At 42.6% G+C, this 19,766-nt stretch overlaps 1 protein-coding gene and 1 long non-coding RNA gene across 2 annotated transcripts in view; one reads left to right on the top strand and one right to left on the bottom strand.

Moving 5' to 3' along the window:
* Nucleotides 1-19,766, bottom strand: part of sorcs3a (sortilin related VPS10 domain containing receptor 3a) — a 290,914-nt gene that overhangs the window by 19,179 nt on the left and 251,969 nt on the right. The window contains exons 19-22 of the mRNA XM_074631018.1: nt 14,147-14,333; nt 9,385-9,518; nt 7,963-8,086; nt 7,330-7,442 (exon numbers count right to left, since the gene is read on the bottom strand). Coding sequence (XP_074487119.1) covers nt 7,330-7,442; nt 7,963-8,086; nt 9,385-9,518; nt 14,147-14,333 — 558 coding nt within the window. The remainder of the gene's footprint in view (nt 1-7,329; nt 7,443-7,962; nt 8,087-9,384; nt 9,519-14,146; nt 14,334-19,766) is intronic.
* Nucleotides 7,972-9,711, top strand: LOC141765157 (uncharacterized). Its single transcript, XR_012593393.1, has 3 exons — nt 7,972-8,107; nt 8,997-9,151; nt 9,488-9,711. It is a non-coding gene; the product is annotated as an uncharacterized LOC141765157 (long non-coding RNA).

Here is a 19,766-nt window from a genome sequence, read left to right as displayed (position 1 = left end):
ATGCACTGGAGTCGCCGAAGGCGCATATCAAGATGGACGGAGGAGGAGGCGTGCATTAACCCTCCTAAACTGTGCCGAAAATATTTCTGAAGATCCATCAGATATGCCGATGGTCTTCAACACAACCTGACGTTACACCTGTTTAGTACTGATGTGAAGAGCGAGGGCAAGGGTTGGCTCTTTTGTAGTAATGTTGTCTGGTGTCTGGTGTTGACATGCACAGCGCAGCTTGCTGCCGGAGCAGGTTTAATCCAAAAAGGCGCAAAGCTTTTTCCATTTGGGCCGGATTGAGGTCGGATCATGTTCTCACGCAGTTCGTGTGGAAGCAAACAGAGACCGCCCCTTCAAGGAGGTCTCGGTTCGCTTGTTTTGGTGCTGCACCCGAGTGTGATTGCTGTGTTCACACCTGCCCAAATGAACTGCACCGAGAGGGTAAACGCTCCAGGGTAAACGCTCAAGGGTAAACGCTCCATGGTAAACGCTCCAGGGTTCAATTCAACCGAACTAAACAAGGCAGGTGTGAATACGCCCTAATAAAGAAAGAATTATATAAGTATTTTTTATAAAATTCTAATATTATTTGAAATCCAGATCGTGTTTCAATTAGTGTGAGGGGAATCTCTTAAAACCCAATATACATTCTAATCATTTGAGAGTAAGTTAATTATCAACATTGTTTAACAGAGTGAAAAGATGAAAATATCACATTACTGTGTATGATATACCATGCATCAGTTGGATGAGGAAGTATTTCGGTGCCTTCAGGCAGGCAATAAGGAGATGATAGCTTGATAGCTTGCATTAACCTTCGAGGAAAGCTATGGGGGAGTGTGAACATTGTAAGCTGGATGAGTTCGAGTTGGGGACATTTAGGGAATGTGAGAGGGAGGTGGCTGAAGATAGACACAGTAGAATGAAATAGCCTCCATTACTGGATGTGCATTCAGGACCAGTAAAGGCTGTGGCACAAAAATGAGCCTCGTCGAAGAGTGCAAAGTCATGATGTGACAGATTCAGCAATGGGGCTTCAGTTAAATGGACCTTGACTTTAATTGTAAGTTGTTCCCTCTCTCATCTCCTATTTTATTGTTGGGGAGTTGTTTACTATGTTGGAAAGCCATCAGTTGTGGACTGGCCTCTGTCTCAAGCAAGAGTTCTCAACCATAACAAAATAGAGGAAAAATAACCCTTCCTGGGACCACTTGGGCTATATGTTTGTCTGGAATTGAACTTTGTGTCAGTGCCAGCTTCATAAACAGATCTACAGCAATTTCACATGGGTAGTGGCTGATATCAAACTCTAATGTGAAAAGATGAAAACAAACAAAAGTGACACATCTGCCACTATCCACAAGTGTAATATAATAAAAAAAAGGCACATATTGGAATTTTCAACCCTGGTTCCATTTAATACTTCTCTTCAAGGGAGTCTCTTGAAGATGGTTATGCATTGTAATCCTAGATCTACGATCAGTGGTAGATCAATCTAATGTGTAGCATGGCACTGACACTCCGCATGTGCATCCTTTGCAATTCCCATACAACTCTCCTGGATTACATCGCAGTTTTAAACATGTGGTTAATGTTCTAAATTGAAACAAAACAAAATGCAACAAAATTACTTTGTTATGTTTAGGCAACAAAACATACATTAAAATAAGTCAATGTTGACTTAGTTTCACATGGGACACAAACAGCGGTCTCCTTGGTGAAAGTCCTGTGTATGTTTGACCCATCCATCCACACCGATCCCACCCTACGTGGACTTCCGCGGACTATGATTAGAAAGGTATTTGTGAAATGTCAAACACAAACGTAATCCGGGAGAAAATAAGTTCCCCTCGAAACATAATTAACAATGCAGTTTTGTTGTATGGGAATGTAATAGGGATGCACCGATACCGGGTATCGGGTCCGACACTGTGCTCATGTACTCTTACTCGCAAAACGGCTCCGATACAGAGGCACCGATACCACTTTACGGCAGCGTGACGTTAACCTCTTGTCACCATCTTTTGGGTCCTATCACATGCGCTCACGCTCCACCTCCCCGACGGTGTGGGCGAGATGGGCCAGTGTTGCGCGGCCCTCACTTTCATTGCGCCACAATGTTTTGCTTGCACCCTCTGACTCGCACGTGCGTTAGACTCCTTGGTCCGTGTTTCAAGACGGGTCGAGTGGGTTGCAGAGATCACCGCTGGCGCCTTTTACGTGGGCCGAGCTCCACCCCGGTGTGGCTTTGGCAACGGCCCCGGGAAGAACCTTCGCCCCCCAGCCTTTCCAAGGCGACCTACAGTAGAGCCGGTCGCGGTGCGCCGGTCGCGGTGCACCGCCTCGTATGCGGGACTCCCCAGCCTGCTGTGTGTCGCTCACACCCTCCAGTTGGCTGTTAACGAGGGTCTTTTGGCACAGAGAAGTACTCGTATCGGTACTCGGTATCGGCGAGTTCCCAAATGTAAGTACTTGTACTTGTACTCGGTCGGTGCATCCCTAGAACGTAATGTTTAAGAGACCAGGTTGCCCTTAGACAAGCTGAATGAACCCATTTAAGGATATTGGGGTTCTCCTATAAAACAGCAGTTGTCCTTATCGACTAATGGACAAGCTTGGCAAGAGGGGGAAAAAAAAGAAATTATTTAGGTCAGAATAAAGATTCTTGTTTTCTATCATTTTGAATCAAATCGCAAATTCAAATTTTTGATTATTGTATATTACAGTTTCTCCTAGTTAAATAAGCTATGCCGACAGGAACGGGAAAAGACAAAAGTCTGTGCCGTGAGCAGTCAAGCAGTCGAGTGTAGGTGGCAACTATGATGCAATAGAGGAGAAAGGTAGCTGAACCAACCAGCTTTTTTCTTTTTTTCAGAGGAGGAACTTGACATGACTCACAATATGCACTGTTTCAATCTGTTACTGCAGTGTATTGTGTGCTAATACAGGAAGTATTTACTCATATTTTTTTTCAAGCCAGGGCCAGATCAACCTGCTGTGGGGCCCCGGGGCAAAAATGACCTGTAGAGGAATGGGAAAGAAAATCATTTCACCTGCATCACATTTTTTTTCCTTTAACCCTCTGAGATCCGCAGGCAGTTTTAGAGTTAGAGTGGAGATACAGATATCATATGAAACTAGAAAACTCAAGAATCCCATTGACACCAACCATGCTAGCTTGTTGGGAAGGAGGCTAAATAACGCTCCACAGTTGGGCTAAATTCTGGCAAGGAAAAACTGGCATGGTGATTTTCAAAAGGGTATTTTGACCTCTGACCTCAAGATATGTGACTGAAAATGGGTTATATTGGTACCCTCAAGTCTCCCCCTTATAGACATGCCCACATTATGATGATCACAGGCAGTTTGGGGCAGAAACCATGCAATTTTTTGAATTCAGTATACATGTTTTATTTTCGCCTATACTAAAATGGTGTATTTGAATATTTCTGCATACTGGGGTCCCTAAACAGTTTTGGAATTGCATAAATTGGGTCTCACTATAAAGCTGAGATGCTTGTGGATCCAATGAGCCCAATTGTATTCATGTGTGATGATGTTAGTCCCCATAGTAGCCATTTCATTGTATTGAGACCATTTTTTAAACTTGACCTCACTGTATAAAATGACCTGTGGTGACCTCTAGGATAATCACAGCCTCATGAAACTTTACAACCTCAAAATACAGACCTAAGGCATTCAGATGATGGATGGTTTTCCCAGGTAGATTGACAATACGGGGGTTTCTGAGCAGTTTACACAACAGAAGTGCTCGCCAACCAATTGCCGAAAAATGCAATTATTGCAGAAATCTCCAAATGTCAAAGGTTTTTGATACCAAATCACAGCATGGCTTCTTCTATGGTGTTCCTCAAGGTCCTGTGTTTGTTTGACACTCCCAAGAAAAAGCTGTTGTCCATATGGGCATCTTCCTATTGTTTAAGACAGACTTTAGAAGTTGTGAACCTATCCTTTAAGATAGAATAAAATGTACAGAGAGTGGAATAAATGAGGGATCAGTAGTGGCCTATTAGGGCAGGGAAGATATGCTTATCTCCTGATTTGATACTATCACGATACCTGGGTGCCGATTCGTTATGTATTAAGTGTTGCTATTCAATATTACGATTCAATGCTAGTTTTGTTTGCCTTTTAAACACTACACCGTGGGAAAATGTTGGATCATACACTTCTAGAGACTTTTACTTTGCAAAATCTCTAAATTGATACAGTAGAACTCAAAGTCAGTACACTGAGTACAGCCACTCAGTACTTTAATTTTGTCATCTTAAAAAAGGATGTTTTCCACACAATTTTCTCTGCTTGATTCGACAACTGAATTTGATCAAGACCTGTTAGCTTGCCAGTTATGTTCCACTTCACAGCAGGGTAAAAAAAATTAGTATGGATATCTGCCTTTCAAAGCCTCCAGGTTGACTGTGTGGGAGTTTAGTGGTGCATACAGCAATTCATGCAGTAACTACCAACATTTTGCAAGACTCACCTTTTACCAGATAACACAGCAAAATATAACGTGGAATAATCAAGGATTTATAGTCGATTTTAACTCCGGTACAAGAAGGTTAACGCCCTTATCATTTATAATGAGCTTCATGGTAATTTCCTGAATTGCAAATATTTGATAGTACTGCATGAATTGCTGTATGCACCACTAAACTCCCACACAGTGAACCTGGAGCCTTCAGACACAATGAAAGGCAGTAATCTACCCTCGTTTTACCTGCTGTGAAGTGGAACGTAATTGGCAAACAAACAGGTGTTGATCAAATTTATTTATCAAATAAAGCAGAGAAAATTGGGCGAAAAATGCACTTTTTTGAGATGACAAAATGTAAGTAGCGAACTTCAGCCACTTGAAACATGTTACTGTTACTACAATAATGTGAACAATGCAGCCCTGAGACAAATGGTAACATATTGCCATACAAAAGTAAAAACATTTTAAGGCACATACACATTATTTCATCCACATACTAAAAGAGTTTAAAGGTCCCATATTATGCTCATTTTCAGGATCATACTTGTATTTGGGGTTTCTACTAGAACATGTTTACATGCTGTAATGTTCAAAAAACCCTTTATTTTCCTCGTACTGTCGGCCTGAATATGCTTGTATTTACCCTGTGTCTAAAACACTCTGTTTTAGCGCATTTCGACGGAATTGCGACAGAATTGCAATAGAATTGTGCTACCAGGAATAAACTGGGACACATTTAGAATGTTTACATTTAAATCTGTGCAAAGGGTCTAAATATTGTATATTTGTGACATCACAAATAGACAGAAATCCTGATAGCTTGTTTCAAATGCAGCGTTTCTAAATACGGGCTGTGTGTTCAGCCTGTGGATTGAACATTTTGATACTTTGACAGTATTTATATAGGACTTAAGCCTGCTTTATAATATAAAAGACATGAAAATCTCACTTTTTTTTATAATATGGGACCTTTAACTGTGACTCAGAACATGTTAGTTTTCATGCCCATCTCTGTGATTAGTGAAGTACACAGAGTTCCAGAATGCATCGATAACCCCTCTGATTAATTGAAGAGTGAAGTTACATGCTCAGTCGAGTGAGTTCAAACATAAACAAACACCACTGTGTCCTTAGGGGTTGTTAACATCAATTCGGTCTAAAGTATGTAGCAGAAATATGTTACTTCTGGTCTTAATGATTGCCTCATTATATGGACAATCTTAGTTTGAGGTCAACTCACTTACTAGCTCAATCAATCAACTGTCTTCATCAGCGTATGGAGTTTGCTCATTTTGTCATGAGACTGTAGATGTTCAAATGTTGGTGATTCTGAGCACTTTTGACTTCTTGTTCATTTTGGCTTTAAAGGTCCCATATCGTGCTCATTTTCATGTTCATACTTGTATTTTGTGTTTCTACTAGAACATGTTTACATGCTTTAATGTTCAAACAACACATTATTTTCCTCATACTGTCTGTCTGAATATACATGTATTCACCTTCTGTCAGAAACGCTCCGTTTTTGCGCATTTCAACGGAGTGGCAATGGAATTGCGTTGCTAGGAAACAGCTTGGGTCCATGTTTACTTCCTGTCAGATAATGTTATTTATATACACTGCAATAGAAAATAAACTGGGACACATTTAGAATGTTTATGTTTAAAACTGTGTAATTATCTAAATATTTTATATTTGTGACATCACAAATGGACAGAAATCCTAACGGCTTGTTTCAAACGCAAAATTTCTGAATACTGGCTGTATGTATTTCTCCGCTTTTTGATAGTTTAACAGTATTTATATAGCACTTAAACCTGCTTTATAGTATAAAAGACATAAAAATCGCACTTTTTACAATATGGGACCTTTAAAGTTTGACGTTGGGCGAAGGTGGGGTACACCCTGGACAGGTCTCCAGACTATCACAGGGCTGACACATAGAGACAGACAACCATTCACGCTCACATTCACATCTACAGGACATTCAGAGTCAACAATCAACCTAACCTGCATGTCTTTGGACTGTGGGAGGAAACCTGAGAACCCGGAGAAAATCCTCGCTGTCACAGGGAGAACATCTTGCTGTGAGGCGACAGTTCTAACCACTGCACCACCACCGTGCACTTTTTTTTTTAGGGCTGTACTTTGCATGCTATCGCAGTCTAGGAAAAGGGAAATCAATGGCTCGAAAGCATGGAACCTGAGTCTGGGGTTGTCCAGGTTATTCATGAGATCCCCTTCATCCATTTGAATATTCCTCCAAAAGTGCCCACCTGCAGCTCTAATGCTCAATCCGTTGGTAAGATGGCCAAGAGCGCAGCACAACCAAATGCAGTCCGCTATTCATGAGCTGTGAATGGGGAGATGAGTAGCACTTAACAATGATGGCTGAGCTTCCCACACACACCGAGAGCACTTGCACCCCTCCTACGTTCAAGTACGCTAACACACACACACACACACACACACACACACACACATTAGGTGACAGGTATCGTCACTCACGGATCTCCTACCAAGCCCCCGTGCTTTAAGTTCCGAGATCATTTTATTGGAGACATTAAAATTAAAGAATCAGCCCTCATGAAGCCATCTTTGGGTGAGAAGGAAAGCAGAGGCGTCTTCACACCTGTCTGATGATGAATCACAGGGTGGCCTGAGGGCGTTCTCTTGCCGCACCACTGAGTATTGGGCAGCAAAGGTATAGGGGTATAGGAAATAATGAGAAACAGCAGGGTGAGAAAGACAACGAGGGATAAAAAAGACGGAAAAGAGCTGAAGACAGACAGAAGGATGGGCGGAAGAAAGAGGGGAGGACAGAGAAAATGAAAATCACTCACTTGGAGCAGAGCCTTCTTAATTACTCTCCCCACATCCTGTCTCCACTCGGGTATGTCGGGGTTGAACTCGTCCAGATTAGGGGAGAAAGATAAAAGTAGAGATTTGAAGAATTCTGTCGAGGAGAGTCGGGGGAGAATCAGCCATTAATTCACTCGGATCCGGGGGCATTATTCTCAGGGAGCTGTGCCAACTGTCATTTTGCTCAAGTTGAGTTTCAGGTAGTTAACACTTGATGAATAGAGGAAGGGTTTCTCATATCCCCTGCACTTCCCTTTGGCTAAATGTTCCAGATGCACTTCTAGATAATTAGAAAGTGTGACAGTTTTATGCTAACCCATCCGCAGGTAATAAATCATTGCATTTTACAGATACTTTCATACTTCATTTCAAATGAAGACATATTCTTTAGAGGTTCCAACAGCAGTGTGATATATTTTACTCAAGTAGGAGCGGTTTTATTTAAAAAACATGTTACACACGGGCGGAGTCAGAATATGACAGTTTACAATTATCTGACTGAAAGATGAATTCTGTAATATTTAACTGCAAGACTGCATTTTTTTAACATATAAAAGAAATCAAAAGATGTCAACACAGTTGTTGAATCCAGAATTAGAAAAATGAATACTGACCTTTGACAGCTATGGTCTTGGTATCCTGCAGTATGTTGCTGGCTGCAGCCACTTGGACCGTGATGGTGTGCATTCCGTCGTTGGGGAAGGTGTGTGAGATGCTCCCGTCCAACGTTACCATGGGCTGCAAGTGCAAAAGATGCAGGTACAAAATAATGTCACACTTGTCACACACACACACACACATGGACTTTGCTTTATTCACCAGACATTTTAGGCAACAGTATCTGGCCTTCATTAGGGTGGTGTCCCAGGTTGACTGTAGTTTCCTTATATGCAGTCCATCCATCAGTGGTGTGACTTATAGATCATCAAAAACCGGGATTGGTTTGAGAGCAATGTGAAATTTGGTTAAAGTAGGGGGGATGTTCGAGCGCCTTCGTAGTCAAGTGACTTTGGCCGAGTTACAGCAAATGGGTTTGCTACATTTCTACACTATAAACTGTCAAATATAAGCGAAAAAGGTGTGTTAAGGTCAACCATAGATCAATCTCTGAAGTGTGAGCCAGCTTTAAGGTGTAATCATCAGCATGTTAGCATTGTCATTGTGAACATGCTAGTAAGTGGATTTTACCATTGCTGCGTCTAAGTACGGCCTCAGAGAACTGCTAGCTGGTTGTAGACTCGCTGTTTTCAGACAGACAGCGAGTGGTTGCTGCTGCCACCTCCGTTGCGTTAAATGTAAACGGGATAACAGACATTTCGCTGAAGTTGGTTGCAGTGGTGGTGCATTCAGAACTTATGAAGGTTTAAACTGTACAATTGTTGTCCCGCCTTTGCCATTGCTGTGTAACCGTGACAACCACAGAAACCACAGCGAGGGAAATGATACAGGAGCTGATTTTACTGGTATTGGAGTTCCCTTAATTGTACACGTCCAGCAGAGAACTGATAGATCAGAAAAATGGTGAAATAGTCAGAGAGCAATATCAGTTTCAAAGTCAGATTTTCTGGCCTGCGATAATAAACAACATTTATTATACTAGTTCGCAAAACTTGCTATATTGTTATGTGTCATATTGCTCTATTTACAGCGTGATGAGCTTATACGAGGTGGATAGGCAGCCACAGCCAGAAAACATCTTTAGTCTTGATGAAAAGGTAGCTGGAAAAATGTGGTTGAAAGAGTGCAGTGATGTATAAGTCACATGACTGGCAACTGGAGGCAACCTCAGACACCCTGATGAAGGTTTGTTGAAATCCGTGCATCACTGTGTTTATGTTCTCAAAGTTACATACACTTCTCAAGCACTCAAGCACTCATGTCAAGGTGATGTTTTACCAGGTGTTATTACTTGATGATAATTATACAGTATATGCTTTTCAATTACACGGATAAAAGCCAACATACAGTAGCATGCAAAAGAAAATTAAGACTGAAATGTGCATTAATGAGCCTTAATGTGCTGGCAGAAGAAGTACCTCAGTATTGTTGCCCAGCCACCAGAAGTAAGTAACAGTACGTGAGTGGCTGGGTAAGACCACCGCTGTGATGTTCACCTCCTTGTTCTTTATGACCACGAAGGGAGCGAGAAGCTGGACATGCTCCACAGGACCTAAGAAAAAGAAAACACCATCGAGGAGCTGATGTTATGTGAGGCGACTTCTAAAGAGACACATTTGAGCTTTTCATTCAAATAAGTAAAAAAAGCCAATTGGCAAGATCACAAATCCTAAGTACATGGGGGTGTGAAGCTTGTTTCAGGCAGAGAAACACTCCAAACACCATCACTTTTATACGACAGGAGGTGTGCTCAGGTTTTCTCCCACAGTCCAATATGTGTCCAATTTCACCTCAGGTGAAATGATAAATAGTCCTAAGGTGCGAGGGTGAGTGTGACTGTCCTTTTAAGTGTGCTAGCTCTGTGATTAACTGGCGACCTGTCCAGTGTGATTCCTTGCATCTCGCCCAGTGGGATAGTATCCACCCCCCCATACCCTGAACTGAATAAGTGAATAAGAAAATGATAAATGGATTGCATTAATGTAGCACTTCTCTACCTTAACAGAAAAAACACACTTTACAATTGGCATAACCCTCTATTCAGTCATTCACACACATGCTCACACACATCGGGAGCAACTTGAGGTTCAGTGTCTTGCACAAGGACACTTTAAAAGGTCCCATATTGTAAAAAGTGAGAAACATCATAGCCATTCCATTCTAGTTATTTGCTAACACCCTTGATTTATAAATCTGCCAAACAGCAAATTCATCCCCTGGAACTGATCGCTAAAAGTTGGCCGGAATAATTTAGAATGACAGGCGATCAAATGTTTCTCTGACGTTGACTGACAGTATACAGTGGTGACAGCAAAAAAAAAAATCCCTGATGTTAAAAAGGTCCTTGAGGGTCTGTAACTATGGTGATGGAGACTAAAAAAAAGTCCCATTCTAACACTGAAAATATGTTGACACCATCATGTAGTTTTGACATGATACCTTCTGGATAATGCCTCAAAACCTCCCCACTAAGAACCTAATAGGACCTGACAGGGGTCTGGGTTGCTTTACACTAATCTTGAGGATGAAGCTCCCCCGCCGCGGACAGATGTAATACACTGCTTTGGTGGGAAATACTCCAACGAAAAGGTTTCTGTAGTGCTGCGGTTTGGGGTGCTCGTCTCGCCAAGGCTTCCGTTGGCTCTCATCCTCTTTAACCAGAACTAATCTTTATCCCCACTTTGAGATGCTCAGTGTGTGTGTGTGTGTGTGTGTGTGTGTGTGCGTGTGTGTGTGTGTGTGTGTGTGTGTGTGTGTGTGCATGTGTGCATGAGAGAAGGAGAGAGAGTCATTTGGTATTAAATATGCTCAGCCGAGGAAATTATTGTAGTAGTTTTTGGCATTTCCCCAGCTACAATTATTGCCATCAGAAATGTATAAATACAGAGCACACTGGCTGACACATGAGGATGGCAAGAGGTTAAATTCAAATGGTTTCAACAAGTCGATGAAAGATCAACTAACAAGACAAAGAGGTGATTCAACACATACTGAAAAGGAGCTTGGGTAATTCCCCTTGGAAACTTAAAATGATACACTATTTCATCGCTGTCTGAATAGAGCTGGGAAAAGCATGACGGTCCTGTAATTTGTTATGTTGTGCTGCTGTGTAAAAGCTGTGCTCCATTTTAAAATAAGCCATTGTTCTGGTGTTGTATCCTCGGATAACTGGCAATTAGTTGCAGTGGCCTTGCAGGCCCCCACTTCTCATTCTCTCTGCCCACAGTGAAACCTTGCATAAGCAAGTTTGTTATGACCTTTCTCCCAAAAAGTTGTTTGTGTTTACCACAGCTGCTATATTACATAATCCTGTGGTATAGGTCAGTGCAGTTCACTTCAGATGAGTTTAGCATGGATCAACAGTGGGGCTGTCGTTCAGTGGAACATATTTTAGCACCTGGAGCTACGGAACATGAATTATCGTCGCTGTTGGGCGGAAATATCCCATGTTCAAAAACGTTACTTTTCAGGAAATGAAGAAAAACAAAAACAGTTTTTTAATTGAACACTTAACTGTCAAAGTTCATATTATTTCTTTATATATAGACAAACACTTGCATGTGTCATTATATTATTAACCCTATATGTGTATATATATATATATATATATATATATATATATATATATATATATATAAACTGGGGAAAAAAAGTTCGGAAACTCTTGTTTGGTGGAATGCTAATTGGCATTGTATTTTACATCGTTGGAAAGCCTGTTTATTTACCTTTACAATGATGGTTCCATTGTCTGTGTTGTCGACACCAGCGCAAACGGGCCTGACGGTGAAGGGCAGTCATTGCAGGCTTCCTGGTAGCCTTATGAGAATACACTGTTTACCATTGACGGAGCATTTTGGCAAATTTTTCTTGGGCGCTACCCACATAATCAGCTGTGCTGCTCATCCCACAAATGCACGATCCTTACAAGTTGGACATCAGTGTAAAGGTAAATAAACAGGCTTTCCAACGATGTAAAATACAATGCCAATTAGCATTGTAACAACAGAGAAATAATCCACCAAACAAAAGTTTCCAAACTTTTTTTTTTTCAGTATATACAGACGTAGGCAAAGTTGTTGGTAACGTTCCGTTAAAGAGAGAAAAACCCACAATGGTCACTGAAATAACTTGAAACTGACAAAAGTAATAATAAATAAAAATTTACTGAAAATGAACTAATGAAAATCAGATATTGTTTTTGAATTGTGGTTCAACAGAATAATTTTAAAAAACAAACTAATGAAACTGGCTTGGACATGATGGTACCCCTAGAAAAGATGTAAAATAATGTGACCATAGGGACATATTAAACTAAGGTGTGTCCTGTAATTAGCATCACAGGTATCTTCAAACTTGTAATCAGTCAGTCTGCCTATTTAAAGGGTGAAAAGTAGTCACTGTGCTGTTTGGCATCATGGTGTGTACCACACTGAACATGGACCACAGAAAGCTAAGGAGAGAGTTGTCTCAGGAGATCAGAAAGAACATTATAGACCTTCATGTTAAAGGTAAAGGCTATAAGACCATCTCCAAGCAGCTTGATGTTCCTGTGACTACAGCTGCACATATTATTCAGAAGTTTAAGGTCCATGGGACTGTAGCCTACCTCCCTGGACGTGGCCGCAAGGGGAAAATTGATGACATATTGAAGAGACGGATAATATGAATGGTAACCAAAGAGCCCAGAACAACTTCCAAAGAGATTAGAGGTGAACTCCAAGGTCAAGGTACATCAGTGTCCGATCGCACCATCCGTCACTGTTTGAGCCAAAGTGGACTTTATGGAAGACAACCGAGGAGGACACCAAATCATAAAAAAGCGAGACTGGAATTTTCCAAAATGCATATTGACAAGCCACAAAGCTTCTGGGAGAATGTCCTTTGGACAGATGAGACAAAACTGGAGCTTTTTGGCAAGTCACATCAGCTCTATGTTCACAGACGCAAAAATGAAGCATACAAAGAAAAGAACACTGTACCTACTGTGAAACATGGAGGAGGCTCGGTTATGTTATGGGGCTGCTTTGTTGCATCTGGCACAGGGTGTCTTGAATCTGTGCAGGGTGCAATGAAATCTCAAGACTATCAAGGCATTCTGGAGCGAAATGTGCTGCCCAGTGTCGGAAAGCTTGGTCTCAGTTGCAGGTCATGGGTCCTCAAACAGGATAATGACCCAAAACACATCTAAAAACACCCAAGAATGGCTAAGAACAAAACATTGGACTATTCTGAAGTGGCCTTCTATGAGCCCTGATCTAAATCCTATTGAACATCTGTGGAAGGAGCTGAAACATGCATTCGGAGAAGGCACCCTTCAAACCTGAGACAGCTGGAGCAGTTTGCTCACGAGGAGTGGGCCAACATACCTGTCGACAGGTGCAGAAGTCTCATTGAGAGTTACAGAAATCACTTGATTGCAGTGATTGCCTCAAAAGGTTGTGCAACAAAATATTAAGTTAATGTTACCATCATTTTTGTCTAGGCCAGTTTCATTAGTTTGTTTTTTTAAATGATTCTGCTGAACCATAATTCAAAAACAATATCTGATTGTCATTAGTTAATTTTCAGTGAATTTTTATTTATTATTACTTTTGTCAGTTTCAAGTTATTTCAGTGACCATTGTGGGTTTTTCTCTCTTTAACGGAACGTTACCAACAACTTTGCCTACGTCTGTATATAGACAATGCTGTATTTACATCTTTACCACAAAGAGCTCTGTGCTTCAATGTCCTATCTTTGACTAATGTTCAATTATATAGTGTCTTTTGAGCAGTTAGAGCATTAAAGGTGCTCAATGCGTAATTCTGAGCATATCTATTGCCTCCACATCCGAGAACCTTGGATTAAAACACACACAGAGAGAGAGCGTCATTCTCTGCTTAATTTACTTAACTCTACTGTACCTTTGTTGCTATAGTAATGCTCTGAATCCTGTATATAGAAGCTTTTATAGTGAGTAGAAATATTGGTTAAATATTCTGTAACCCTAAAATCTAAGTTGGCGGTACATTTTTAGCCCTGAGTGGGCCATATGTCTGCAGGTAGTCCTTTCAGACTGCAAACAGTCTCAACAACCTTCACCAGTAAGGAAGAGCAGCCGCCCTTAGCCTGCATGTAGCCTGAGAGGCCATACAAAACAAACTAACAGCAAGATTTGAAATTGAAACAGCAGCACTTACATATGACATGCAGGAAGAGTGTTGTGGTGTCATAACCCAACGTGTTCTCTGCCAGCGCCGTGACACGGAATATTCCAGCAGACTTGTAGACGTGTTTGATCCCCTCCTCGGTCCAGCTCAGGTTGGAGTAGGACACGGCTGTGCCGTCGCCGAAATCCAGCTGGATGTTGGTGCGCATAGAGTCGCCCTGAAACACAGCACAGCAGAACCTCATTCAGCTATAGATAATCACTATGCACTGATATCACCTTTTTCACACAAAACCACCCTCGCCACCACAGAAAGACCAAACACAATCGTCTACATCGCCAAACATATTAACCCTGCAGTATAGGCAGAACATTGTTGGTATCATTGGGCAAAAATGCTATAATAACCTTTCAGCATATTGTAGTATAAGTGTTCCGAGAGAAAACTAGACTTCTGCTCCTCCTCATGGCTCTGTTTTCATGCTTTAGAACATCTAGCCAGTGTCGGGAGACTTTGACCAATCACAGGTCATTTCAGAGAGAGAGTGTTCCTATTGGCTGTTCATTCAACAGAGGCAGCTGTCAATCACTCGCAAACTCCAATCAAACTAGGCAGCGCTGATCAAATGTGATGTAATATTCTGTTACTGTAATGAGAAAGTTGGGTCCGGCTGGTGGGCGGTGTTTGGTATTTCCTCAACTTGATCTCAACATGGCTTCTGGGTCACAAACTTTCTCATTTTACAGCTAAACAGTACACTACAAGATGATTCTGAGAACATTTGAGGAGAGAAATAGGCATTACAGTAACAACATATTGATTCATATTTGATCAGCGCTGCCTAGTTTGACCGTTTGGTCGGAGTTTGCGAGTGATTGACAGCTGCTCAGAAGGCTCCAGATCAGCTCTGAAACTGAACATATGAATGTTTTTTGAAGGGATTTTGAAGGCTGTTGCACTTTGCAAAAGAGATGCTGTAAGCGGGCATAATGTTGACTTGTTGCAAGACCTTGTGATCACTAATATTCGCAAAAGTAGTCCAATCACAAGACTGCAAATTTTATCAACTGCCACACTCCATAAAATATTCAAGAAGCGCCGTTATAAATCTTGGTCAATTAAAATCAAACTTTGACCTCAACAAACAACCTTCCAAGAAATATGTCGATGCCTATCCATCTTTCTCTGTCCTTGCAAACAGCCCGTATTGTACGTCCAGGCTGTGAAATGCTGCCTGAGAGCTCTACTGATCAAAATTCAAACAATAATTTCCACATACTCAAAACTAATGGAGCTTGTTAAGAGCACTGCAAGGTCTGGCAGGAAGAACTATCTGATTCATGACCTTATAATTCACGTGAGAAAAAGACAAAACTAGAATTATCGACTCACAGTTGTATGCCTCCACCAACCAGTCAAGTTGCAGTTTACATCCATGTGTGTCCAAAATGTCATCACTTTAGACTTTTGTGTGAAATTGTCATAGTTAGCATTAGCATATGAATCCTTGAGTTATGGCCAAAAACATGATTTGTGAGGTTACAGTGACCTTAACCTTTGACCACAGTTATATCCCTCAAGTTTAATACACCCCTGTCTCAGGAAGCACTCACTTGAACCATTCAAAGGGCTCCGGTTCTCAGCTCTACTGGTGTGACCCAGTTGATGACCTTATAGCTGAAAACTGTTTAAACTGGTGGCGAGGAGATTCACCTAGCTTCTCACTGCCTTCCTCTGGACGCCAACCCCGCTGCTGCTGCATGTGAAAAGACTGGCTGAGTAGCCCTGGAGCCAGGCGTCGACACCAGCCACGCCCGTTAACGGCAGCTCTCCTCTGTGAGAGTGTTAGGATAAAGTTCAGAACTTTGCAGTACAAGGCCTCTAGGATTTGTTGATAGTCTTTGGCTATGAAAATTCTTGCAGAAAAACTCTTCTTATGATGTTATGCATGCTGTACCATAAAGACCACAGATCTTAAATTCTAATCAGTTTATCCTTGAGTCCAAGGGGACGTTTGTACCAAATTTGAAGAAATTCCCTCCAGGCGTTTCTAAGGTAAAGTAAGGATGGACAGACAACCCTAAAACATAATGCCTTGCCTAATCGTTGTCTGCATGGACTGGTGGCTATTTCAGGAATGCTCACTGGGGATCGAACCACTGTCTTTCCAAATGGTAGGGGATTTGCTCTACCGTTCAGCCACAGCAAGTGTACGCTGTATTTGAAATATTTACACCACTTTATCTTGCCGTCAGACGGCCCTTTCCTTCTCCTTTCTTACGGGGAACTGAACTGAAAGTGAAACTTATCTATGCGCTCTCCAAACCTAGCAGGCTCAGATGACGCAGTATACACACAGTAAAGATACGTCTCACTTTCAGTTCAGCTCACTGTTGAAAAATATTCTAAATATAGCGTACACTGAAAGGAATATCTTTTTTTTTTAGGTGAGCCTTTCTTTTTGGTGGCTAAAATGTTTTTTTTCTGCCGTCCTCATCCACAACACTGTATTGCTTTGATCTGGTGCCGGTGTTCTGTCTGTTTCTCAATGCTGGGGGCGCGCCGACTGCCATCTACTGTAAGCAATACACCTGCTATGGATAAGTCATACAACCCCACGCAGTAAAACCATTTCTGCCTGTCGTTAGTGGGGGACAACAGAGACTGTGTCTCTATAAGGACATGGATCTCTGCTGAGAGGTAATCCAACTCCTTCTGCGAGGATAGATATACCTCTTTGACGCTCATGAACTGAGGACGAATGCTGTAGAACTGAAAAAAAAAAATAACCCAGTCTCAGCGTCCTGCCCGTCCGTTCCATTGACACGCAGTTGAGTCACTGCTCTCGTACAACTGTGTTAGAGGACGAGCGACCAGCTACAGGGCAGCAGCTAAATAGCTGCGATATCCTGTCTCAGCCCTTACCCCCGCCAGACCTTCCACAAGTGCAAGGCTGGCCCACGGGAAACTGATGAGGAATGGTCCGAGCCGGAAATTAGGTCCTTGAATGGGTTAAGGGTTAAGCTGGAAGGAAGTGCATCCCCCCTGAGGTAATACAGCCAGATATCCCACCGTTGAACCAGGGACCATTTGCGCACGTCGATTCATAATAACAGAGTAATGACGGGGAGCAGAAAGCAAAAAAGGGCCGATCCCAGTGATGAGGTCCATGAACACACCACCGGCTCGCCAGTATGCAGCAGCTGACATTGTGTCCCTCTCCTGTGTGGAGATCGATGAGAGAGAAATAGACGCGTGTGTACTGCCCCCCCTCCTCCAGAGTGAAGACGGTGTGATGTCTCATATCCCAACGGAGAGGTTAACGCTGGGAGCGATCCATGCGTGCAGGTTCATAGTAAGTACTGTAACACAATGACAGCGGCCACAATGGGGAGCAACTAATGGAAAAAGCCGAGTCGGCGTTGAGGTCCGTGAACGCACACCACCCACCGGCACGCCAGTCAATATGTTATTCAAAGCCGCTATAGCGAGTGAGTTGTGCTTCTGACAACATCACGCCAATATAGCGTTGGTGAATGGACACAGCGCCATGCCACCGACCCTGATCGCCTAGGATCATCCCAGCCCGCTGCCTCCTTTATTGGACGTGGGGCGGGAATGGTTGGTGTTGGTGTGTGTGTGTGTGTGTGTGTGTGTGTGTGTGTGCTTTGACGCTGGGCAGCCATGAAATGCCATGATCGGAATTCAAGCTGAATTTGACATCATTGAGAGCCGGGGAGGTTTTTTTAACAATTTTTTACATTTTCAACCACGATTTCCAAGATCAACTTTTTAAGCAGCATCAACAGCAACGTGGGAAGGGGGCGGAAAAACCTTGCCACCACGTCGTGGGGGAGTGCGGTGGCAGGGAACACGGCCCTCATCTGCGAGCCTCCGCCAGGGAAGCCAGAGTCAAGGGTGCTCTATCCCGCTGACGCTCTCTTCTCGCTGTCGCGTTGTTCTGCTTCCCCTCAACTTTCCTCTCAGGCAAGTTGAGTGGTAGGTTACGAATGAGCTGTTATTTGGACGAGGCCCTCGTTAAGGGTGGGCATGACCCTTCATCGCATGGTCTGTGTCGAGGCACTGGAAGCAGGCGTCGTGAAGATCCATCTCAGCGATGAGGCCGGGACATGACGGGCACTGACGAGGTTCAAGAAACGGCGACTCCATTCGAGGAGACGAGCAGGCAGATCGCCGTTCGTTGAAGAGAAAAGAATGACAGACAGTCAAAGTTCATGATTTTTGTGTTCACACTGTACAGTCCAATCATCAGCCTCGAACTCACACTGTTCGTGTAAAATGAAAAAAAAAAACACGGCCTGTCGGCCTCTAAGGTCCGCTCTGGCTGTTGACAGTTGTCAACAAAGACTTGTTTGAAAGCTCCGAGGCAGGTAAAGCTTGTTTGCTAGCAGAGGTCTGTACGGGTCACGATGTTAACAAGGCAGAAACTTGCTGCCTTGATCATCTGTGCCATCCTGTCTGCTTGAAACGTCTACAAAAAAGAGGCCGTTATATGGACTTGCAGGTGGCTTTGCAGAGAGAATTGGAGGTAAGCAAGCTACATTTCACTAGCTATATCTGTTGTGGCCTACATTGTTATCTTGAAAGTTACGCTCTGATTACTGTAAAAAGAGTAGAAACAAGGCACTGACGTTGGGGAATCGGCTTGTGGCACTGCTTCAACTGTGCGAGAGCCTGTAGTTGGCCGACCAGACATCTCATGAATTCATCCGACTGTCCAACGGCCGGCCGGGATGAGTTAACCGCTCCTCGGTCCCCCCTGTACACTGCAAACAACACCCGAAAAAGTTGAAATTCGGTCATACTCTAAAATTAGTCGTGCGGCTCAAAATTCGGGCCAGAAAAGGGCTAAAATCGTACAGTGAATGACCAGCTTTATATGCTGTGGGGTTCTGCATGTATTTGGGTAGACACGTCCCGATTGGCCTGCTAGGTTTATGCAAATTGTCAGTGGGTGAATGCATGTTTGTGATTGGAAGAGAGTATTCCTCATAGAGTCCAGTAGAGGGCGGAGCCTGTGTGAGTTAGAACTGTAGAATTTTCTTTTTCTCTCAGCCATTGTTCTGCCTACTGTGTTCCTGGTGCAAAGAAGACATTTACACTTTGCCAAATGGATAGTTGAAATCAGTCACAAAACAGGGCAAATTGCACTCAGCTGCAAAACTTTTATGGGAGTGTTTATGCTGTAATATCAGTAGTGCATTATATCTTTTGTGAATCGGTCCTTTAGACGGGACAGATAGCGAGTGGTGTGTAATTCATGATGCTTTCAGCAGCCGCAATTCATTCTTTGTGAATTCGCCTATCAGTTTTGACTAAAACTCCAAAGCTGAAAAACTACAAATGAAAGCCATGTCTTACGGTCTGGACACACTGGGTGTGTGAGCAGCGCCTGACCGCCGCCTTGTTGCGTGACTCACGCGTCGGTTGTCCACACCAGCTGTGTTTCTTCTGTGTTTCTGCTGCTGCCAGCTCTTTCTTTCTACATAGAGTTTGCCTTTCATAATGGCTATTTCATTTCATTATAAATGTCATTTATATTTATTTTAAACAGATGAAGGTTAAGAAACGTGTGGTAATTTGTAAATAATAGTAATAATCCACAATTAAAACCCCGTACTTTACTCAT

This window comes from Sebastes fasciatus, chromosome 3 (assembly GCF_043250625.1).
Source record: "Sebastes fasciatus isolate fSebFas1 chromosome 3, fSebFas1.pri, whole genome shotgun sequence".
Classification (NCBI taxonomy): Eukaryota; Metazoa; Chordata; class Actinopteri; order Perciformes; family Sebastidae; genus Sebastes; species Sebastes fasciatus.
Note: the sequence above shows the minus strand (reverse complement) of the source record. Positions and strands in the feature narration are given on the sequence as shown.